Below are 18,307 nucleotides of genomic sequence, written 5' to 3'. Positions count from 1 at the left end.
TTGACTACCTTAGCCTCGCTGGTCTGGCCGTCCAGAGTCTCCGCTAGAATCACGTCTATTAAAGCATCAAGTTCTTGGACCAGCTGATGGCTACCTTCCAGCCCGCCGAACAGGTCACTCGCTGGCTGGTGGACAACTATCCTGGCCTGCTGGACTATGTGAGCGGCAGGCTGTCCGCCCCCAAGGGGGAAGACCTAGCTGTATACCTCTTCAAGCTGGCTGCCACGTTGCTGGACCAGCACCGGGCCTTCTGGCAGGCGGTGGACCCGACTCCCTCAGCTATGCTAGCAATCCAGACCGTTTCGTCTATCCAGTACTACCACTCACAAAAGCAGGCGATCGTCTTCCTACACAAACTCCAGGACTTGTCGCACCCGGCGCTGGGGGTGGGACTGGCACTGAAGGTGTTCGAGCATCTGCTGGCCAGCTCGCTGAGAATGAGCCAGGCGGCGGCCAACCTCATTGTGCAGATCCTGCTCAAATCCAAGAAAACGGCCGAAAAGGGAGGCTGCCTGCAAGATTGCTACCAGCTGGTGCGCAAGGTGCTGCACGAGCACCCCATGAGCAGGTTCAAACCCGCCCAGCGGCAGATCGCCAGCGATGCTCTCCAGCTGTTCCTGGAGCACGGCAACAGCAAATAGCTCAAGGCAGTGCTGATCAACCTCTGGAGCTTCCTGAACGAGATCAGCGAGGAGTCAGTCTTCCTGGACATCGAGATCCGGGTGGCCGCCGCCCGCAAGCGCGGCAGCCCCGCCGACTTGGAGATGGTCATCTGACGCACATGTGAGCTCAATTCCTGCTTAACTCGGCGGCCTCCACGCCCCTCTCCCGCAGCCTGCGGATCAGCTCTCTCACGCCTTGGCAGTACTCCACCCGCAGCACGCCCTGGCTGTGCACTGGTCTCCGCCGCACCCCCGGCGCCAGGCTGACCAGCTTCTCCCCCTCGCCCAGCAGCCTCCCAAACAGCTCCACTGTCAGCCGCTCCCAGCCCTTCCTAATTTCAAGTTCCAACACCTGTGCGTGCAGCTTTTGGGACCGGACAGGCGTATCGCACAATTTATTCTTTTTGGCGGGCAGCATCACACTCACTGCCTTGGTCTGCCTTTGGCTGGGTTGTCTGCTGCTGGGTGGTCTGCTGTTGGGCGGTCTTTTGGTGCAGGTGGGCTGCACCTGGCACTATTTGGTTTCGAGTTGCAGATTCGTGCAGGTGCCTTTGTCTAGCTTCGGGCTATCGGACGCCACCGGCAGGCAGGTCTCTTGAAGGGACTGCTATTTAGAGAAGATGTAGGGCTGAGGGACCTTAACTTCCTCTTCTTCAGAGTCGGTCTTGGCCTCGAGAATGAGGGTCTGCCCCCTGTGAAAGATGTCGGACCTGTTTTACTCACGCTTGCGCTCGCGGTGCAGCCCGCCATCGATCTCCGCCTTGCCGCGAGGCACCTCCTTCCTGGGGAGACAAGCCTCGTAGTGATGGAAGTCCGGGTACCCGTGGTCGCAGGGCCCTGCCAGCGCCTTCCTGTAGAGCTACTCGCTCCTCTCCTTAAAGACACTGTCTCGAAGGCAGTTAGCTTTCATATTATAATGCTCAATTACGCTGGTGCAGATAGTAGCGGGTCTGCTCGCCTTGTTCCGCCAGCAGCCGTGACATCAACGAGTGGGTGGCTGGGTACCGCTTCAGGCACTTGAAGGTCAGGCCTTAGAAGGCAGAGGCTGGCAGCTGAAGCATTGGGAATTGGTGGCCTTTAGACTTGCCTACTTTGAAGCTGTCCAGGGTTTGGTAGTTGGCGGTTTGAGGGGAGGCCAGTTTGACGAGAAGCGAAGGACAGGTGTAGGGTTTGAGGGAGGCGGTGTGGTCAGAGTACAGCTGGAGGTGCAGCTCGGGGGCCAGCCAGCCGAGCGCAGTCAGGATCAGGTCCACCGACCTGGGCACATACCCGTAGTAGTAATCCTCCCTCCTCCGGAAATACTTTTCCTCGCCATAGCCTTGCGAAGGGTGCTTGTACCCATTCTCGACCAAGACCACCAGCCCCCTTGCCTCTTTCATCTGCCCCGCGTACCCCGAGCACTGCCTCAGGAGCTTTGTACCCTCAGAGCCCCACCCCGAGTAGTAAGCCCAGTCCTCGTAGGCCCCCTCCAAGGGATACACCACGTCGTTCATGGTGCCCGTGGTATAAAGTCGGTCTCGAGTGTTCTCGTTCATGGATTCGACGATGTCCTTAAGCAGTTCTTGATCGGGAGCAGACTACCCCATATGCCCATAGTCCCCGGGCGCGTAGGTCAGTGACCACTCCCCTCCGTGGAAGGTCAGTGACAGGTGTACCTCGTAGCTGCTGTAGAGCTGGTCGAGTGCCCTGCAGGTGTTGGTCTTGCAACAATTGTTGTCTCTGCGGTCATACGGAAAGTCAACGTTCGGGTTGACGTCCTGCTTCCCGACCTTTTCCTCCCGCTGGTCCAGGATGTACCCAGAGGGATTGGCCACCGGCACAACGATAATGTTGGCCCTCCCGCGCAGCCTGCTAAGCCGAGTGAAGAACAATCCAATGAACTCTATCAGCGACACTGATCCAGTCACCTCATTGCCATGAAAGCCTCCTATCAGGCATAGCGTTGGCTTGCTGGGGTCGAGTTACTCGAGCAGATACGCCTGAGGGATGTGGGGGTCGGTCGGCTCGAAGTCAAGCTCAATCCTCTGGATACCGTAGGAGTCCTGGTAGTCGTCGAGACGGGCCAGGATCTGATGGTAGGTCAGGTATTGGTAGGCCCAAGCCGCCCCCACCAGCACGGCGAGCAGGCCGTTAAGAGGCATCAATTTGATCCATCCTCACTCGAATCCTCCTCGGAGAGGGCCTGGAAGGCCGGCATGACTTTGCTGATCACCTTGACCATCCGGCGCGGAGGCTAGGGCTGCTTGGCCCGGACCAGCTGCTACTTGAGCTGCTCGTTCTCCTCCAGCATCTCGTACATCCTCTCTTTTAACACTCGAGCCTCCTCCCGCAGACTCTCGACTGCACTGCCTTGCTTATCCGCGCGTCCGCTCTTGCCAAGCATGGCCGTCAATTCGTCCACCCTGTCCGCCAGCCTCTGGTTCTCCTGCAGGATCGCCGCCTTAGCCCGTGCGAAGTCGCTTCTCTCCCTCTCGAGCTGCTCCCTCTGGGACTCCAGCACCCGCAACCTCTAGTTCTCGGCCGCCAGATCAGCCAAGTCCGGACTGAGCAGCAAGTCGATGGTCCTGTCCTTGTGGTAAATCAGCATCTTCAAGTGCTCATTTTCCTCTCGCATCAGCTGCAGGGACAGCGCCAGACTGCTGCTCGTGTCAGACGGCGGAGGCCTGCAGTGCTGCTTTTTGAGGGAGGCCAGTTCGAGTCGCATGCTTTCGATGACCTACTCGAGGTCGCGGACCTGGTTTAGCTGCTCCTTGCAGACACTGGCCAACTACGGCCCAGGCTCGCTGGACTCGAATTTCCAGACACTGGGCAAAGACTTGGCAGAGGTGGTGCCAGTTGTCGAGTCCTGTCCCTCGAGCAGGTGCGTGAGTTCGCGGATGCGTGCTTCCGCCCGCTCCAGCTGCAGTAGCAGTTCCGGCACAGTATGCTCCTTGTTGACCGTGACTTTATTCTTAATGCTTTTGGCTCGTATGCCAAACCGCAGGGTGCAGAGGGTTTCCTGGGCGTTGCAGGCGGCAGGGCTGCAGGTCACCAGCAGGACTGTCTTGGAGTTGCCTCCCAGACTGTCCTGCAGCATCCGGGTCAGCCGCGAGTCTCGGTAGGGGATGTGGGTCTGCTTGCCCTCGGTGAGTGCGTTGATCACGTTGCCGAGCGCGGACAGACTCTTGTTAATGTGCTTGGCCTCGTCCAGCAGTCTCTACTTTGCGGCAGTCTTGCTGGCCTTCTCCGAGCCTGCGAGGTCCACCAGGATCACTTTGGAGTTCAGGGCCCCGGCGTGCGCGAGGTCGGTCTTGTGCAGCGCGAGGATGCAGATCAGGTGCGAGCGTGAGCTCAGCTCGTTCATCTTAGTGGCAGAGACCATCCGGTTGGCCTGCCCCAGCTCGATCAGCTCAAGCAACTCGGCCTGGCTGCCCACATACACCTCACTGAGATTCTCAACGAAAACTCCTTTCGCCCGGCTCTCCCTAATTTTCAGGTCCTTGTCCTCACTGCTGAGCAGGTCCCTCAGCCGCTCCACGTAAATCTCGAGGACCGACAGCTTAACCGTGAACTCCGCCTGGGAGGACTGCTGGTCGATCCTGCTGAACAGGTCGTTTATTAGCCTTGGGATGATGCCTTTCTGATCCCCGTAGCCCTGCATGGTGTAGGTCTTGCCGGAGGAGGTCTGCCCATAGGCCAGGATTGTGACGTTGAGGCCGCCGAAGATCTCATCGATGAGGGGCCTCGCCACTCCCTCGTACACCTGAGGCTGCGTGAACTCAGGCCCGAAGACCCGGTCGAACACGAACACCCCGCTTTCGACCTCGTCGCCAGTTATCTGGATCTTGCAGCCCTCGGTGACCTGCACGACTGGGGCATCCTCCTTCGCGTGGGGTGGTCTGACCCTGCAGACCACGCGGATGCTGTCCATTGAATAACAGTCTGCAGATCATCGCATCATCGCGGGCGGTTCAGGCCGAAGGCCCACTGCCACGATCGTCAGGTTGTCCTGCGAGCCCATGTTCATTGCCGCCCGCAGCACATCCTCCAGCCCGCCTTTGATCATCTCCTCGGGCGACCCGCCAGTAGCCTGCAGGTAGGTTCGCACCACCTGTTCGGACCGGAGACAGTCGAATATCCCATCACAGCCCAGCAGGATGGTCTCATGGCCCCTGTCGATCCTGAAACTCGTGATCTCCGGCATCGAGATGAGCACGCGAGGGTTGCCCCCCAGTCTGGGCAGCTTGGCCTCGATGTCCCCGAAGCTGCGGGTCAAGGACAGCCTCCCCGGGAAAATCCGGAGCGGTCCCTTGACGATACTTCTCTACTCGTCCAGGGTCTCGCAATAGGTCAGAAACACCTTCCCTTGCGCCTCGAGGATGCGCTTTTGCTCTTTGCTGTCGGTCGGCTTGTGGTCCCGCGAGAGGTTGACGATGGACTCGCCGCCGTAGCAGGAGAGAAGGGCCCGGCTGTCCCCCACGTTGGCGATGTAGCAGTCCTGTCCGATCACCATCAGCACTATCGCGCAGGATCCGCTTACCTCGCTGTTCTTCTCACAAAGCTGCAGAAACGCGGTCTCCGCTTCCAGAAAGCCCCGGCGGATGGCCTCTCTCGGGTCGAAAGGAAAGGCCTTCTGTCGGACCACGAACTGGTGGAGATTGTCTCTCAAGAAATCCGCGCAGGCAGTCCCACCATGCCCATCGTACACTCCAAAGAAAGAGCAGTGCGGCCACGTCTCGTCCTTCCTGCTCTCAGGCTTGATGATGTTGAGGATGACCGAAACGCGGTCCTCATTGTAGCTGCGCTCGCTGCCGCGGTTGGTGCTGGCCCCGAAGAAGGTCACACTTCCGGTCGGGCGGACCGCCACCTTGGTGTCCTCGTAGTTGGGGAGAGGCTGCCCTCTCGCCACTATTTCCTTGGGAGAGGGGGGTTGCTCGTAGAGTTCTGCCTCTGTGGCCTTGCGAAGAGATTCACCCCACATGGCTTTGGAGACGATCCGCTTTTCCTGCCCATTTTCGGTGATCAGCTGCTCGTTGAGGATTTCGTAGTCAGGGGCAACCGACTTGCGCTCAAGGGAGGGCCGGTCGTACCTGGGCAGGTGTTTGGGGTTGGGGTCCCTGGACTGCGCGTTTTCCCTGCGGTTTTCCTTGTTGTACAGGCTAGATTCCCCCGACATTCAAATTTAACGACTGGCTGGCCCCAATATAATCAGCGCATGCGCGTCCGGGGAGAGCCCTAGCTGTCAAGAGAGCAAGTCTCGATCCGCAAAGGCGGCCGCCAGAAGGCCCGCAGCCCCCAGCAGCTGCGGCCCTCGGTCACCGACCGGCTGTCTCGCAAACTGGCCAGCCAGAGCTCCGCCTTCAAACTCTAGTCCTTCAATAGCGCGGCCAGCGAACAGTCTCAGAGCCGCTCCAAGAGCAAGCGGACAGCCCTAGAGCGGCTGGAATGCCGGCTGCGAAACCTGGCTAATAAGTAGACCCTCGGCCTCTAGGATTACACGGTCGAGGTGAAGTAGCAACTGCGCCTCTACCTCGAGGGGGAGCTCGCCCACCAGCAGGAGGTCTTCGGTAGGTGCATGGTCATGCTGGTCAACGGCTTCACCTCGAGGCTGAAGGAGCTCTTCGTCCTGAGTGAGAAGGACAGGCTCTCCAGGGAGATCGAGGTGTACGTGCACTGGAATGAGAACATGCTCGAGGAGTTGGAGAGGACGGGTGATGACCGTATCAAGGAGGAAATCGCCAGACTGCAGGAGCAGCTTGCGGAACAGCGGCTGGTGCTGGCGGGCTCAGAGGACCGGGAGCGGCGGCTGCAGGAGGCCAGCGGGAAGCAGCCAGAGAGCACGATGGGGGGCAGCCTCAAGCCGAGCCTGCGCCTGGACCTCCAGAGCATAAAACGGGCCTAGTTCCACGAGTAGTTCTACCAGGACCTGGACAAGTTCAGCCACTCCTGGCGAGAGCAGGCGCTCAAAGAGAAGCGGTATTGACTTGCTGATCAGTCGTGCTCCTTGTAGAAGCACTTGAACCCGTACGGGCACTCGTTCGCCTTGTACCTGCACTTCTTGTCGTTGTAGATGGGGGCGTCCGGCATGACGTGGCTGAACTTGCAGTCGTCCTTGGTGCACCGCCCTCGCGCGAAGTACTTGCAGGGCTTGGTGTCGTGCCTGTCGAGGCGGGGCCTGCTCAGGCGGAACAGCTCCTCCTTCGTCATGAACCGCACGGTGTTCTCCGGCTCGATGTTCAGCAGCTCCTTCAGAGGATCGATCTTGCTCATTAATTTATCACTTTCCAACGGGCTGGCTCTGCTGGTTTCAGCAGCATCTTTGGCGAGGACAGCAGGGCCTTCACCCGCTGCCCTACCCGCTCCAGGTCTTGCTACCGGTCCGCCACGATCAACTCCAGGTAGTCGCTGCCGCCCTCCTCGCAGTGCAGCATCATGATGCCACGGCCGGTGGTCTCGTCGAACAGCAAATTTCGAAGTCTCAATTCTTCGCAAAGCATGGCCTGGTTCAGCTTCAGTCCCGGGACGATTCTCGCAGAATAGCAAGGCACGTCCAGCATCCCCAACATCTGGCGAGCAAGTCCCTGCCGAGTCCCGCAAACCAAGAACCCTCCCGCCTCAGTCCCGTAAAACTGCACCCGAAAGTACCCCACATACCGATCGCATAGGCCAGCTCCGTACTGTAGTGCCCTTTCCACCAGCTTGGGATGGTGCGAGGCTAATTTGGTGTAGCGGATGGGGCTTTCGTTGAGATGTCTTTTGAAGGTGCAGAGGTACTTGCTTTCGCCTGCCTGGCAGAGGCCGATTGCTTAGTAGACGAGTAGGCTGGCCCGAGGGTGGACTCTGCCTCCTCGGCGGTAGAACTAAGCAAGGTAGGCAGCTGGACTGGTAAAGCCAGAGACCAGTTTCGTATGCAGATGCCGCCTGGCCTCCTCAAAGTTCGTGAGTAGCCGGGTGCGCCCTTTACCAAGCTTCAAAAAAGCCAGCCCACTGTCCTCAAACATCTCGCTGATCTCAAGGGCCAGTACCTAAGACACTCCCGTTTTCCAGCACATCATAACAGCAGCCACAAGCTCCTGCTCTCCGTAGATGTCACTGACGGCTGGCAGCTCCTCCTTCAAGGCACAGTAGCAGGCGAGGTTAAAGACCCCCAGGCCCAGGCAGCCTGCGCTCCGGAGGATAAACTCGTCACTGTGGCAGCAGCTCACAAACGGCCTTATCTCGGGGCTGTGCCTGAACTTGTTGAGGATCGATCGGAGCCGATATGTGCTGAAGTAGTACAGCCGTTGAGAGAAGGTCAGGCAGGATGTCCCTTTGGGGTGGGGCACGGGCACTAGCGAGAGCTGGGGCTAAGCTCGCCCAAGGGAATTCAGACAGCCCCTTAAGTATGCCTCACTTTCTTTCGAGAGTTCTCGGTTTAGCATCACGACAAGCCGGTGCTTTCTTGTGGCTGCAAGCGCCCTGCCGACAAAAGTGTTAAGCACGGACTAGTCCGTATCTGCGTCAGGGATGAATATCTCCAATTCGTTGTCCGCTGTGACCTGGAAGGACTGCTGGAAAGCCCTCTGGGTTTGGTTGAATGTTTACAGCTAATAAACTCGGCGGGCTTTGACTGCCTTCTTGATTTTACGGGCTCGGATGGCGCTGAGCGCCTTAGCGGTGAAATCGGTGAGGGCCTAGTTGGACTGCTTGCGGGCCTTGAAGCGCAGCCGGTGAGGGACCATCCTAAAAAAGGCCTGGAGAATGATGCACTTCCTCTCGACCAAAGCCGAGGTGTTCTCGAAGGCCAATAGTTTATCGTACAGGTGCTGGTTCTCACTGATGTTCAGACACATGTACCGAAAGTTCTCGCTGGAGAAGAAGCAGGTGGTTTCGGTGGCCCGCTTGACTGATATCAGCACGTCGGAGGGCAAGCTGAAGGCCAGCTGGAATTCGATCAGCATCAGCACGAAGCCCCGGGCCTTCTGAAGATCCTTGTCGTGGTTGACCTCCTCATTGTCAAACCCGATGTAGTGCATCAGTCCGTCCTTCACCACGAAATACCGCTCGGACCTGACCACCTTGTAGACTGGATTTGCCGTCTGCACCTTGCGTATCGGGTTGCTTGGCTCTCGCTTTTCGGGTGACTGCGCTGGCTTGGTCGACTCGTAGCTGCCACCTGTGATCGATATCGTGTCGTGGATCCGGTTGAAGTACTGCGCCTTGCGGGACTCGACTAGTCTGGTGGCCTATTAGCATTTGGCCCTGACGGCCTCCCGGAAGCGGCCGAAGGACCGCACCTATTCTGCCCTGAGGTAGGTGTTTTTGGCGGAGAGGGCGGCCAGCAAGTAGGCCAGCTTATCGAACTCCTTCTGCAAGAAGATGAGAGTCCTGCGTTAATCATCCATAGCTGTATCTAGATGGAGCTGGCCCCGACCATCGAACGTCAGACCGAGCACATGAACGAGCTGGTGGTTAAGATCACCGACCGCCTCAAGAGCATCTGCGAGCAGCTGGGCTGCGCGCCTGAGTACTCGGAGGGGTGCCTGGTTGGCTACCTGGCATGTCTACATGAGGAGGAGGTTGTCCCCATGCTGGAGTTGTTCGAGCAAGTCAAGTCCCTGCACGTGCGGGACAGGATCAATCGCGGGGCCGCCAACTATTATCTGTTCAAGCTGCTAATGCCGGTGCTACAGGCGGGTGTCCAGGACCAGGCTCTGGGCCTGTTCAAGCGTTGCAACAGCACTGACTTCTGCACTCCGGGCGGGCACTAAGAAAACCTAATGTAGTGGTTGATAGAATAGACCGTCAAACTCATCAAAGCGAAGACTCCCAAGGGCGAGCGCATTAGCCATCGCCTCGAAAAGCGACCTCTGCAAGTGAAAACGCAGGATGTTACTTAGACACCTGGCGAGAGCTAAGAGTAGTTGGTTTGGCTGATCCAGCAGCAGGAAGAAGATCGACTGGTCGCTTAGCAGCTTCAGAAAGAAGAGTAAGCCAGGGTCAAGCGCATGATGGACTAGGCTGTCATCTGCACAATCTGCAAGTAGCCCCTCCTCGAAGACCTTGCCACCATTAACTGTCACAGCTTTCACAAGGTCTGCCTTGAAAGTTACATCAAAGGACAGCCGAAAGGAGCGGAGTTGACCTGCCCGGTCGACCGCACCGTCATCGCCAAAGAGTACCTCCTTGAAATCATGGGTTACGAAGACTACCGCGAGTACATATTTAAAAAAGAGTCGAAAGCGTATCGCTAAAAAAGATATAGTGCCCAAAATATAATTGCTGGGGGCTTTTGGAGCGAGTCAATACCTCATCAAACCAGCGACTGTACATGTGCCCTAGCTGCAAGTAATCCTTCTGTTTCCACTGCAAGAAACCGCTGGTGCATAGGGGAAAGGCCTTGCTATGCACGAAATGCAAGGGTTGATGCGCTAGATATATCTATATCATTTCTGATGCTTGTGCTCGAGCAGCTGGAACAGCTTGTTGAAGGGGTCGACAAGCGGCAGGGCTGTCCCCTGGGCGAGGCTGTCGCACTTGGCTACTTGGCGGGCAGGTGGGAGTCGGAAACTGATCAGCTCACCGACCTGTACAGCAACCTCAAGGTCATGGAGCTGACCGAGCAAGTCTCCCCGCGACTGGTCAGCCAGCTTCTGAAGGACAAGCTGCCCAAGTTGCTGTAGACCGGCTCCCTCGCAGAACTGTCCTCTCTGGTGATAAACCTACAAGACATGCCAGGAGACGACCTGTCCGACCTGCTCATGTAGTCAATCGAGGGGATACTTTACCAAAACGGCCTTAAAAAGCCGGAAAGCAAGTCCACCTTTAAGAAGAGTGTCTGGAGCAAGGAGAAGAAGTACCCCCAGCCTAAGTTTAATAGCGGGTATGTGGTCATATCGGACCGGCAGCTGGCCCTCAACCTCGAGGAGGAGGAGCGCAGACGGGCAGAGGCCTTCGAGCAGAACAAGATGGTGTGCGACATCTGCATGGATGACCTGGTGGACGACTTCGGGACGCTGGGGTGCCACACCTTCCACAAGTAGTGTATAAAAACCCACATAAAGGACAAAATTAAGGGCAAGGACTTCCCGCTGAAATGCCCGTCCTGCTCGACGGAGGCCAGCCACGACTGCCTGCTGGACGTGCTGACGGTCTGGGAGTTCAACGAGTACATGAAGAACACCATGGTGAAGCATCTCGAGACCAGTCCCGAGTACTACTCGTGTCCGTCGCCGGACTGCCCCTACTCCGTGCTCAAGAACAGCGCGTACAGCCACTTCATCTGCCCCCTCTGCAAGAACGAATATTGCACTGAATGCAGGGTCGAGTACCACAAGGGAATCAATTGCGAGCAGTACCGACTGTCCCGCGACGAGCAACATCTCGACAAACTGTTCGACGATCACGTCCAGAAAAACAACTTCCGGCAGTGCCCCCAGTGCAAGGCCACTGTGGAGCGCACCTCCGGCTGCCTGCACATGACCTGCCGCTGCAAGTTCGAGTTCTGCTACGCCTGCGGCAACAAGTACCCCTGCGGCAACCATTGATCGATCGATCATTCCTTCTCATCCACAGAGAACCTGGGGTACTTTTCCATGGCCTCTGCCCAGGCGACCGTCCCGTTGCCCAGTCCCCGCATGAGCTCGCCTAGGTCCGCCTCGGGCACTCGCACCTGCACGCAGGTGTCCACCTCCCGCACTGCCACCGATCCGTCCTTGATGGTGTCGAAGTCTGCGGTGATCGCGAAGGGGATTCCAATCTCGTCAGTGCGAGCATACCGCCGGCCGATGGACTGCCCGGAATCGTCGACCTTACAACTGACCAGCTTCTTCTTCAGCAAGCCCTGGATCTTGTGGATGCAGGCGAGCAGGTCAGCAGTGGCCATCAGCGGCAGCAGCGAGCACTTCACAGGTGCCATCCGAGGCCGTAGCGAGATGTAGGTCCGCTTCTCATCCCGCATCCTGAAGGCGTGCTCCACCACAGCGAAGATGATCCGGCCCAGCCCGAACGACGGCTCGATCACATGCGGCACGTACTTCTCTTCCATCACGTTCTGCATCTTGACCTCCATCTCCACATCGCTCGCCAGGATTTCGTACTCCTTGCCAGCGACCTGCCTGAGCGCAGACCCCTCTTACTTGAGGGCCTGCATGAGCGCCTGCTTCTCCTGCTCAGAGGCGTTCTCCAGGAAGGCGATGACCGCCTGCCCCTCCTTCTTGTACTTCTTGCCGAGGCTGCTCTTGTTGATCTTCATGGTGATCACCTCCTTTATCACCGCCTCTTTGAATTTCCGGGCGGCCACCAGCTTTTGCCCTGAGGCTTTGGTGTGGTGCTCGAGGTCGAAGGCAGAGCGGTCTGCGCACCCCACGCATTCGATCCAGCCGTGGCTGGTGCAGATTTCGGCGTCCCAGCAGTCCTTGGCGTAGTGCGCCATCTCCTTATCTCGATGCTGCCGGAACCTCAGGCCCTCCGGCTGGATGCCTGCCTCGATTAGGAACTGATAAATGCGGGCCATGAAGTAGCCTAACAGTTCGTTAGCCACGATGCCTTGCTCGACAGCCTACCCGATGGCCATCACCATGGGTTCTTTCTGGTCCACCTGAGCACAACCCGTCCACAAGGGCACCTTCAAATCCTTGACAGTTGCGAACTTGCCATGCCGCTTTTCTAGTGGATCAACGAAATATTCGATTTCTGCCATGGTAAACTATCTGACTCGAAGCAGCCCGTTTCGCGGGGCGATTTCGTTGCGGAAGCCCAGTCCGATCTGCGCGACCCCCATGGGCATGCGCCCGCCGTTGAACTCGGCCAGCTTGTGGAAATTCACGAACATGCCTTGCGCGGTTTATGGGCGCAGGTATCCAGTGCTGTTGACAGTCGGCCCAACATTGGTCTTGAACATCAAGTTGAAGGGGATCGGCTCGCTAAGTTCGTTGCCCGAGTCTGGTGCCTTGATGCCCAGCTCCCCAATGGCCTTGTGCAACTCTTCCGCAGACATGTTTTCGGCCAGCAAGGCGACCTCCTCCAGCCGGGCCCGCTGCTCGGCGGTCAGTTTCTTCTTGTCCTTTTCAAGTCTGGTCTCAACGAACTCGATGATCAGTTTGTCGGCACGGTAGGGTGTGCCCAGCTTGATATCTCGGACCATGAGATCCTCGAATTTGGCCACGTGTCCTGAAGCAACCAAAACCTGCTCTGGCGTGACGCAGGTGGTACTGATTTCCAGCATGTCCTCCTCCAGGACAAAATGCTCCCTCCACAGCTGCTCGAGGTTGCTCTTGATGGCGCACCCGACAGGTCCGAAATCATACAGGCCAGCACTCCCTCCGTAGATGTCAAAGCCGGGCCCGTATATGAACCGCCTCTTGACCAGGTCCTCGCACAGCCTGCGTCTGTCCACAAGCTGTTTGCGGAAGGGCAGTTCCATGGATTTTGTTGATAAAAGAAATCTAGCCCGGACTATCATTTCTGAGTGAAATCGGTGGGTCATGAGGCCTGCAGGGCTGCGCTCGGGAACAGGCCCAGTGCCTGTATGCTGCCGGGGTCGTCTCTTCCCAGTCTGCCTTCGAAGGGTGCTTCGAGCTGGATCTCCCGATTGTAGACTCTGCCCAGCACCTCATACACTGGTGCAAGGCCTTTGTCCTTGTCCAGGTAAAAAATAAACCTCCGTGACCCCGAAATCGACCGCACCTTCAAGGTAGCTACCTTGCCCTCCTGCTCCTCTGCAGACATCCTTTGCTCTAGGTTAAGATACACCAACCCTCCTTCACTGTCAGCCATGAATCCATCGGGCTGAGCAGCGGGATCAGGCTTTCCACTGAGCTTGCGCTCGATGCTGTCTCTGACATGGAACACTTTGCCGTTCTTGATGACTTGCTTTGGCAGCTTGGCCAAGAACTACTATTTGGAGATAGGTGCGATTTTGGAGTCTTCTACGGAAGAGAGTTGCTGGGGGCCTGGTTTGGGCATGGCCCCGTATTCTTGGTCCAGCCGGTCCACGACCTTTATCAAAGCGCCTTCCGGATGCTTTTTCTTTAGGATATATGGAAAGTATCCGTCCATAAGATCCGCCAGGATTCTCGCGCCTTCTTTCGACGCATATTTATAGAAATTGTAGCCCTCAAAGATCAGTCCGTCCACGTAAAAGCCTAGTGCCAGAGGCTCCTTCGGCCTGATTTTTCGCACTCCGCTGTCCTAATAAACCTCAGACATTGGCCCCTCCTTCATCAAGTTAAAATTTAGTTCGTCGACCCTCCTGGCAATACTTCCAAAGTCGATCGTCTCAGGAGTCTTGAACAACGGCTTCCGAACATCGGCCTCCAACCGGGCCGCATCCAGACTGCCCTGCACATCCCCATCGACGACCTTCAGCCCATACCCCTTCAAGAACCCAGCCAGCTTCTGATACCCAGCCTGTTGCTTGGCCAGCTCCTGCCTCAGCCTCTAATTTTCCTCAAACCCCTTGCCGCTACTCTTGGCGTTGGTCCTGAACCAGGCCAGTTCTCGTTCCAGCTTGTCGATCTTGCCGATGTTCTCTTTGATCTATTCTCGTTGCGAGTTGCAGAGCTTTTAGAGCTTTGCTAGCCGCTCCACCATGAGCGTGTTGAGGTCTTTTTGCCTGGGGGGCAAAGCTGCCTGTCCCTCCTCGCTGATCACCCGGCCCGCCTCGGCCAGGTTCCTGGACCTGGACCTCGACTTCCCCCTGTGCTCTGGCGGCTTCCCCCCCGGCGAGCCCTCCCTGGCCCAAGACCCTCGTATATCGAACTCCCCTTTCAAATCCATTTTGAGATTACACATCAACGGATGGTCCTTTTCGGGCAGGCTCGCTGTAGTGCTTTCTTCTGCGATTAGAGCAGCTCGAGGATCTAGCTGGTGTCGATCTTGCGGTAGATGGAGCGTCGTTGCCGGGGCTTGTGGCTTGCGAACACCCGGCAGAGCTGTCGGTCCAGGTCTTATGGCAGCCCGTGGTTTTCTGAGACTTCGAGTTCTATTTTTTTGTAGGGCCGATTCACCTCTAGAGGAGGAGCCTTCCGGACACTCCTCCGAGGCCTCGTCCTGGGGAGGATGGCTGGGAGGATGGGGGACGAGCCCCGATCAGGCTCAGTGTCCCACTGCGGCCATTGCTGGCTGCTGAGTTCCAGCAGCACGTTGCGGGCCCTTTATTATCCCAGCATCGCTAATTCTAACCGCCCTATAATCCGAGCCGTGAAATAACCTGCTTTTGGCGGGTTACAGGAGACAGGCCCGGACAGGGCAGTCACCGGGGCGCGGCTGGGGGTGTGGCCCCATCTTCCTCTGGCAAGGCTGAAAGAGGGATTTCCTGCTGATTATTTGTGAAATAGTTGGTGATTTGCCAGGATTGATTTATTTAATGGAGGGGATCGAAGAAGCCAGCCTGGGCGAGCTAAGAGGGGTGGGCAGGACGAAGTCCGAGCAGTGGGTGGCCGTCAACCTGATAACCACCCAGGACCCTTCGCACAAGCAGGGGGGCAGCGGGTCACAAGACTAGGACAACACGAGATAGTCACAAGAAAGTGGATTCAAAAAGGATGGGTGCGCAGGGCTGATTGACAGCATCATGGAAAATTAGGCCTGCCTCGGTAATTTGATGGCCGTCTTCCAGAAGAATATTAACCTCCTGGCAGAGTTGAATCAGGCCCTGGCCGCACTCCGCAAGGCCCCTGAAGTCCTGGTCTCCTGCGAAAAGACCCTCTCCCTGCAGCTGGCACAGCCCGTCCCCGGCTATTTCATAAAAAACCGCAAGTTCGATCTGGACTTCAACCTGGTCGACCGAGACGGTTAGCTGTTCCTGAACCCCACGCGGCTGCTGCTCGAGGTCACCCTTTGCGTGGACGGCGTGTCCACGGCCCACGACCACTCCAAGTTCAGGTACTACCCCGAGAGCTGCGTGACGGCGGGGCACGGGCGCCTGCAGCGCGCCTAGATCGGGGTGATTTCCAAGAGCAGCGAGCTGAGCCTGTAGGTGAGAGTGTCAGACGGGCATCTCTCGCAGTCAGAGGGGCTGAGCAGCCGGGTCGAAGTATTCAAGCTTCACCGGCTGCAGGTCAAGAGCAAGAATTACAATTACGGTCAGAAGAATGATTGATCACCTGCCCCTGCCCTCAGCAGGCTCTTGAACAGATACTTGCTTGGGAACTTGCAGCGAGGGCCCTCTTCCACCCCTGCCGGCGCCATGAAGTCCAGCTCGGTCAGCGACTGGCCCAGTTGCTAGGCAGTGCGCTCGTATTCCTCGTGCTCGGCCGGCGGCAAGGAAACCCGCTCGAACTGGAACTTGAACAGCTAGTCCCAGCTGATGCGCCTGTCAGGGTCGAACACCAGCATCGCCTGCAGCAGGTACTCCGCCTGGGCAGAGATGGGGTTGGTGCCGAGCAGCATGCGCAGGTCACCCTTTTTTATTTCTTTGTACAGGTCGTGGGAGTTGTTGGCGAGGTAAGGAGCCCGGCCGAAAAGCATCTCGTAGTAGATGGTGCCTAGGCTCCAGACATCCACCTTCGGGCCGTAGGCCTCGCCCTTCAGGACCTCGGGGGCCATGTTGAGCGGGGTGCCGAGGGAGGTGGTCGCCATTTCTTCCAGGCCCAGGGTCCTCGAAAACCCGAAGTCTGCGACTTTGATCTTATCCTGGTGCAGGAGAATATTGGCTGGCTTGAGATCCCGGTGCACGATCCGCAGGCGGTTGAGGGCCCTGAAGGCCTCCAGCAGCTGCCGGAGGAAGGCGGTGGCCTGCTCCTCGGAGAGATGGCCGCGGGCCTTGATGTAGGTGGCCAGGTTGCCCCCGCTGCAGTACTCGAGGACGATGTACACGTTTTCGGCGGTCTTCTTCACATCGATGAAGCGGACAGTGTAGGGGGACTCGACCGACATGAGGATCGAGATTTCATTCTCTAGTAATTTGATCTGCTGGCGGGTGAGGACGGAGTGCCCCGACCGGTCCTTGAGCTGGACCACCTTGATGGCGACCGGCTCCTCCAGCTCTGCGTCGTAGCCCCGGTAGACCTGGCCGTACTGCCCCTTGCCGATGGGCTCGATCAGCTTGTAATTCGAGATCCACTTTTCGATCATAATTAATAATGAAGAAGATATTCTGCCCGGCCCACTCTAAGTAGCCGCTGGAGTTCATCAACCTAGAGGATTTTGGGCGCAACACCTTCCTGTGCGCCAAGTGCGATACCACTCGGACTGTGCCTCTGAGCTAGTTCTACGCCCGGCTCGAGAAGGCCAACGGAGTGGCGCCCGAGCACGCAAGGCAGGTCAGGAAGACCAGCGGCGACATCATGCGCTGCTTCGACGAACTCAAAAAGGGGATGATCGAAAGCCTCAACAAAAGAATGCAGAGACTCCACTTTTTCGTGGAGCGGCCCATGCTCATGAAATATTTCGATACGCCCTGCGAGTCGAGCCTGCTGTTCTTTGTCCAGGAGGGGGAGCTGAAGGAAAGCCTCGAGCTGCGCAAGATGATCAAGGACATCTTGAGCACCACCGAAGAGGACTTCAGCAAGGAATGGGAGACTTACACAGCGGGCCTGGAGAACATGGTGGCCCAGCTGGCCGACTACCGCGCGCTGGTCAAGTTCGACCAGCTCTGGAAAACCGCGGAACTTAAGTCTATCAACTATATCAACTAGCTGCGGTACTCGTAGTAGCGGTACATGGAAAAGACCAACTCCCTGATCAAGAACAACCAGTTTGAGGACGCCCAGAAGCTGTGCAGGGTGGGCATCGGGTACCACCCCCGCAGCCAGCCGCTGAAGGAGGCGCTGGCCTACTGCACCAGCAAGCTGTGCGATTACCACAACGCGATCGGCCTCTACACCGACGTGCTCAAGAACCCGCAGCCCAAGACCAAAAGCAAGCTCTTCTTCCGGCGAGGGAACTGCTACAAAAAACTAGGAGAATTCAAAACGGCCATCCTGGATTTTAAGAGGGCCTGCGAAGACTGCTCGGTGGATGAAAAGGTCAAGGCGGAGATCGACATCGCCTACTGCTACCACATGACAGGCCAGTCCCCGAAGGCCAAGGAGGTGCTTTCGAAGCTGCTGGCCTCGGGCGTCTCGGGCAGGCTCAAAAGCCTCATCTACACCAGCCTGTACAACATCGAGCTGGAGAGCAAGGGCCCCAACCTGCAGGACTACAAGAACAAGATGTAGCAGTATGCCGGTCAGGACAATGCTCTTGATTGAAAATGCTGGAGTGAGATGGGCCCTTGCTGCGTTAGCTCGGTGAAGGCTTGCACCCGGGCTTGAGGGTCTGCTCGGCATAGCATGCTGGCTGCGGCAGTCGCCTGCGGGGGGCAGGGCGACAGCTTGCCCACGCAGCACTGAAGTATACATCCTGCCCCCCACAGGTCCTTGGCCAGCGGACTGCCTACTCCACTGTTCTCCTCGGGCGGCAAGTACCCCCTCGTCCCTCCCATCCTGCGGACAGTCGAGCCCTTGGTAGCCATCCCGAAATCGATAATCTTGATCCCCGAGTCAGTAAAAAAGACATGGCTTGGCTTCAGATCGTTATGTACGATCTGGGCCTGCTGTGCGTCCTGCAGGAATTGTAGCAGGGGTTGGGGTTGGGGTTGGGGTTGGGGTTGGGGTTGGGGTTGGGGTTGGGGTTGGGGTTGGGGTTGGGGTTGGGGTTGGGGTTGGGGTTGGGGTTGGGGTTGGGGTTGGGGTTGGGGTTGG

The 18,307-nt window shown here is 57.7% G+C and overlaps 3 protein-coding genes across 3 annotated transcripts; all 3 read right to left on the bottom strand.

Moving 5' to 3' along the window:
- Window positions 1–3,429: 3,429 nt before the first annotated feature.
- Window positions 3,430–4,572, bottom strand: LOC127594763 (kinesin-related protein 3-like). Its single transcript, XM_052056526.1, is given in 1 exon segment — window positions 3,430–4,572. A coding segment is annotated over 1 exon segment (1,143 nt).
- An 18-nt stretch (window positions 4,573–4,590) lies between these two features.
- Window positions 4,591–5,817, bottom strand: LOC127594762 (uncharacterized). The gene is made up of 2 exons (XM_052056525.1): window positions 4,970–5,817; window positions 4,591–4,906 (listed from the first exon to the last, which is right to left on the bottom strand). The coding sequence occupies exons 1-2, from the start codon at window positions 5,815–5,817 to the stop codon at window positions 4,591–4,593; spliced, it is 1,164 nt and encodes a 387-aa protein (XP_051912485.1).
- A 5,358-nt stretch (window positions 5,818–11,175) lies between these two features.
- Window positions 11,176–13,044, bottom strand: LOC127594761 (glycine--tRNA ligase-like). Its single transcript, XM_052056524.1, is given in 1 exon segment — window positions 11,176–13,044. A coding segment is annotated over 1 exon segment (1,869 nt).
- Between the last annotated feature and the right edge of the window lie 5,263 nt (window positions 13,045–18,307).

Source organism: Hippocampus zosterae, unplaced genomic scaffold (genome assembly GCF_025434085.1).
Source record: "Hippocampus zosterae strain Florida unplaced genomic scaffold, ASM2543408v3 HiC_scaffold_239, whole genome shotgun sequence".
In the NCBI taxonomy this organism is placed as follows: Eukaryota; Metazoa; Chordata; class Actinopteri; order Syngnathiformes; family Syngnathidae; genus Hippocampus; species Hippocampus zosterae.
The sequence above is the reverse complement of the archived record's forward strand: the minus strand, read 5'-3'. Positions and strand labels throughout refer to the sequence as shown.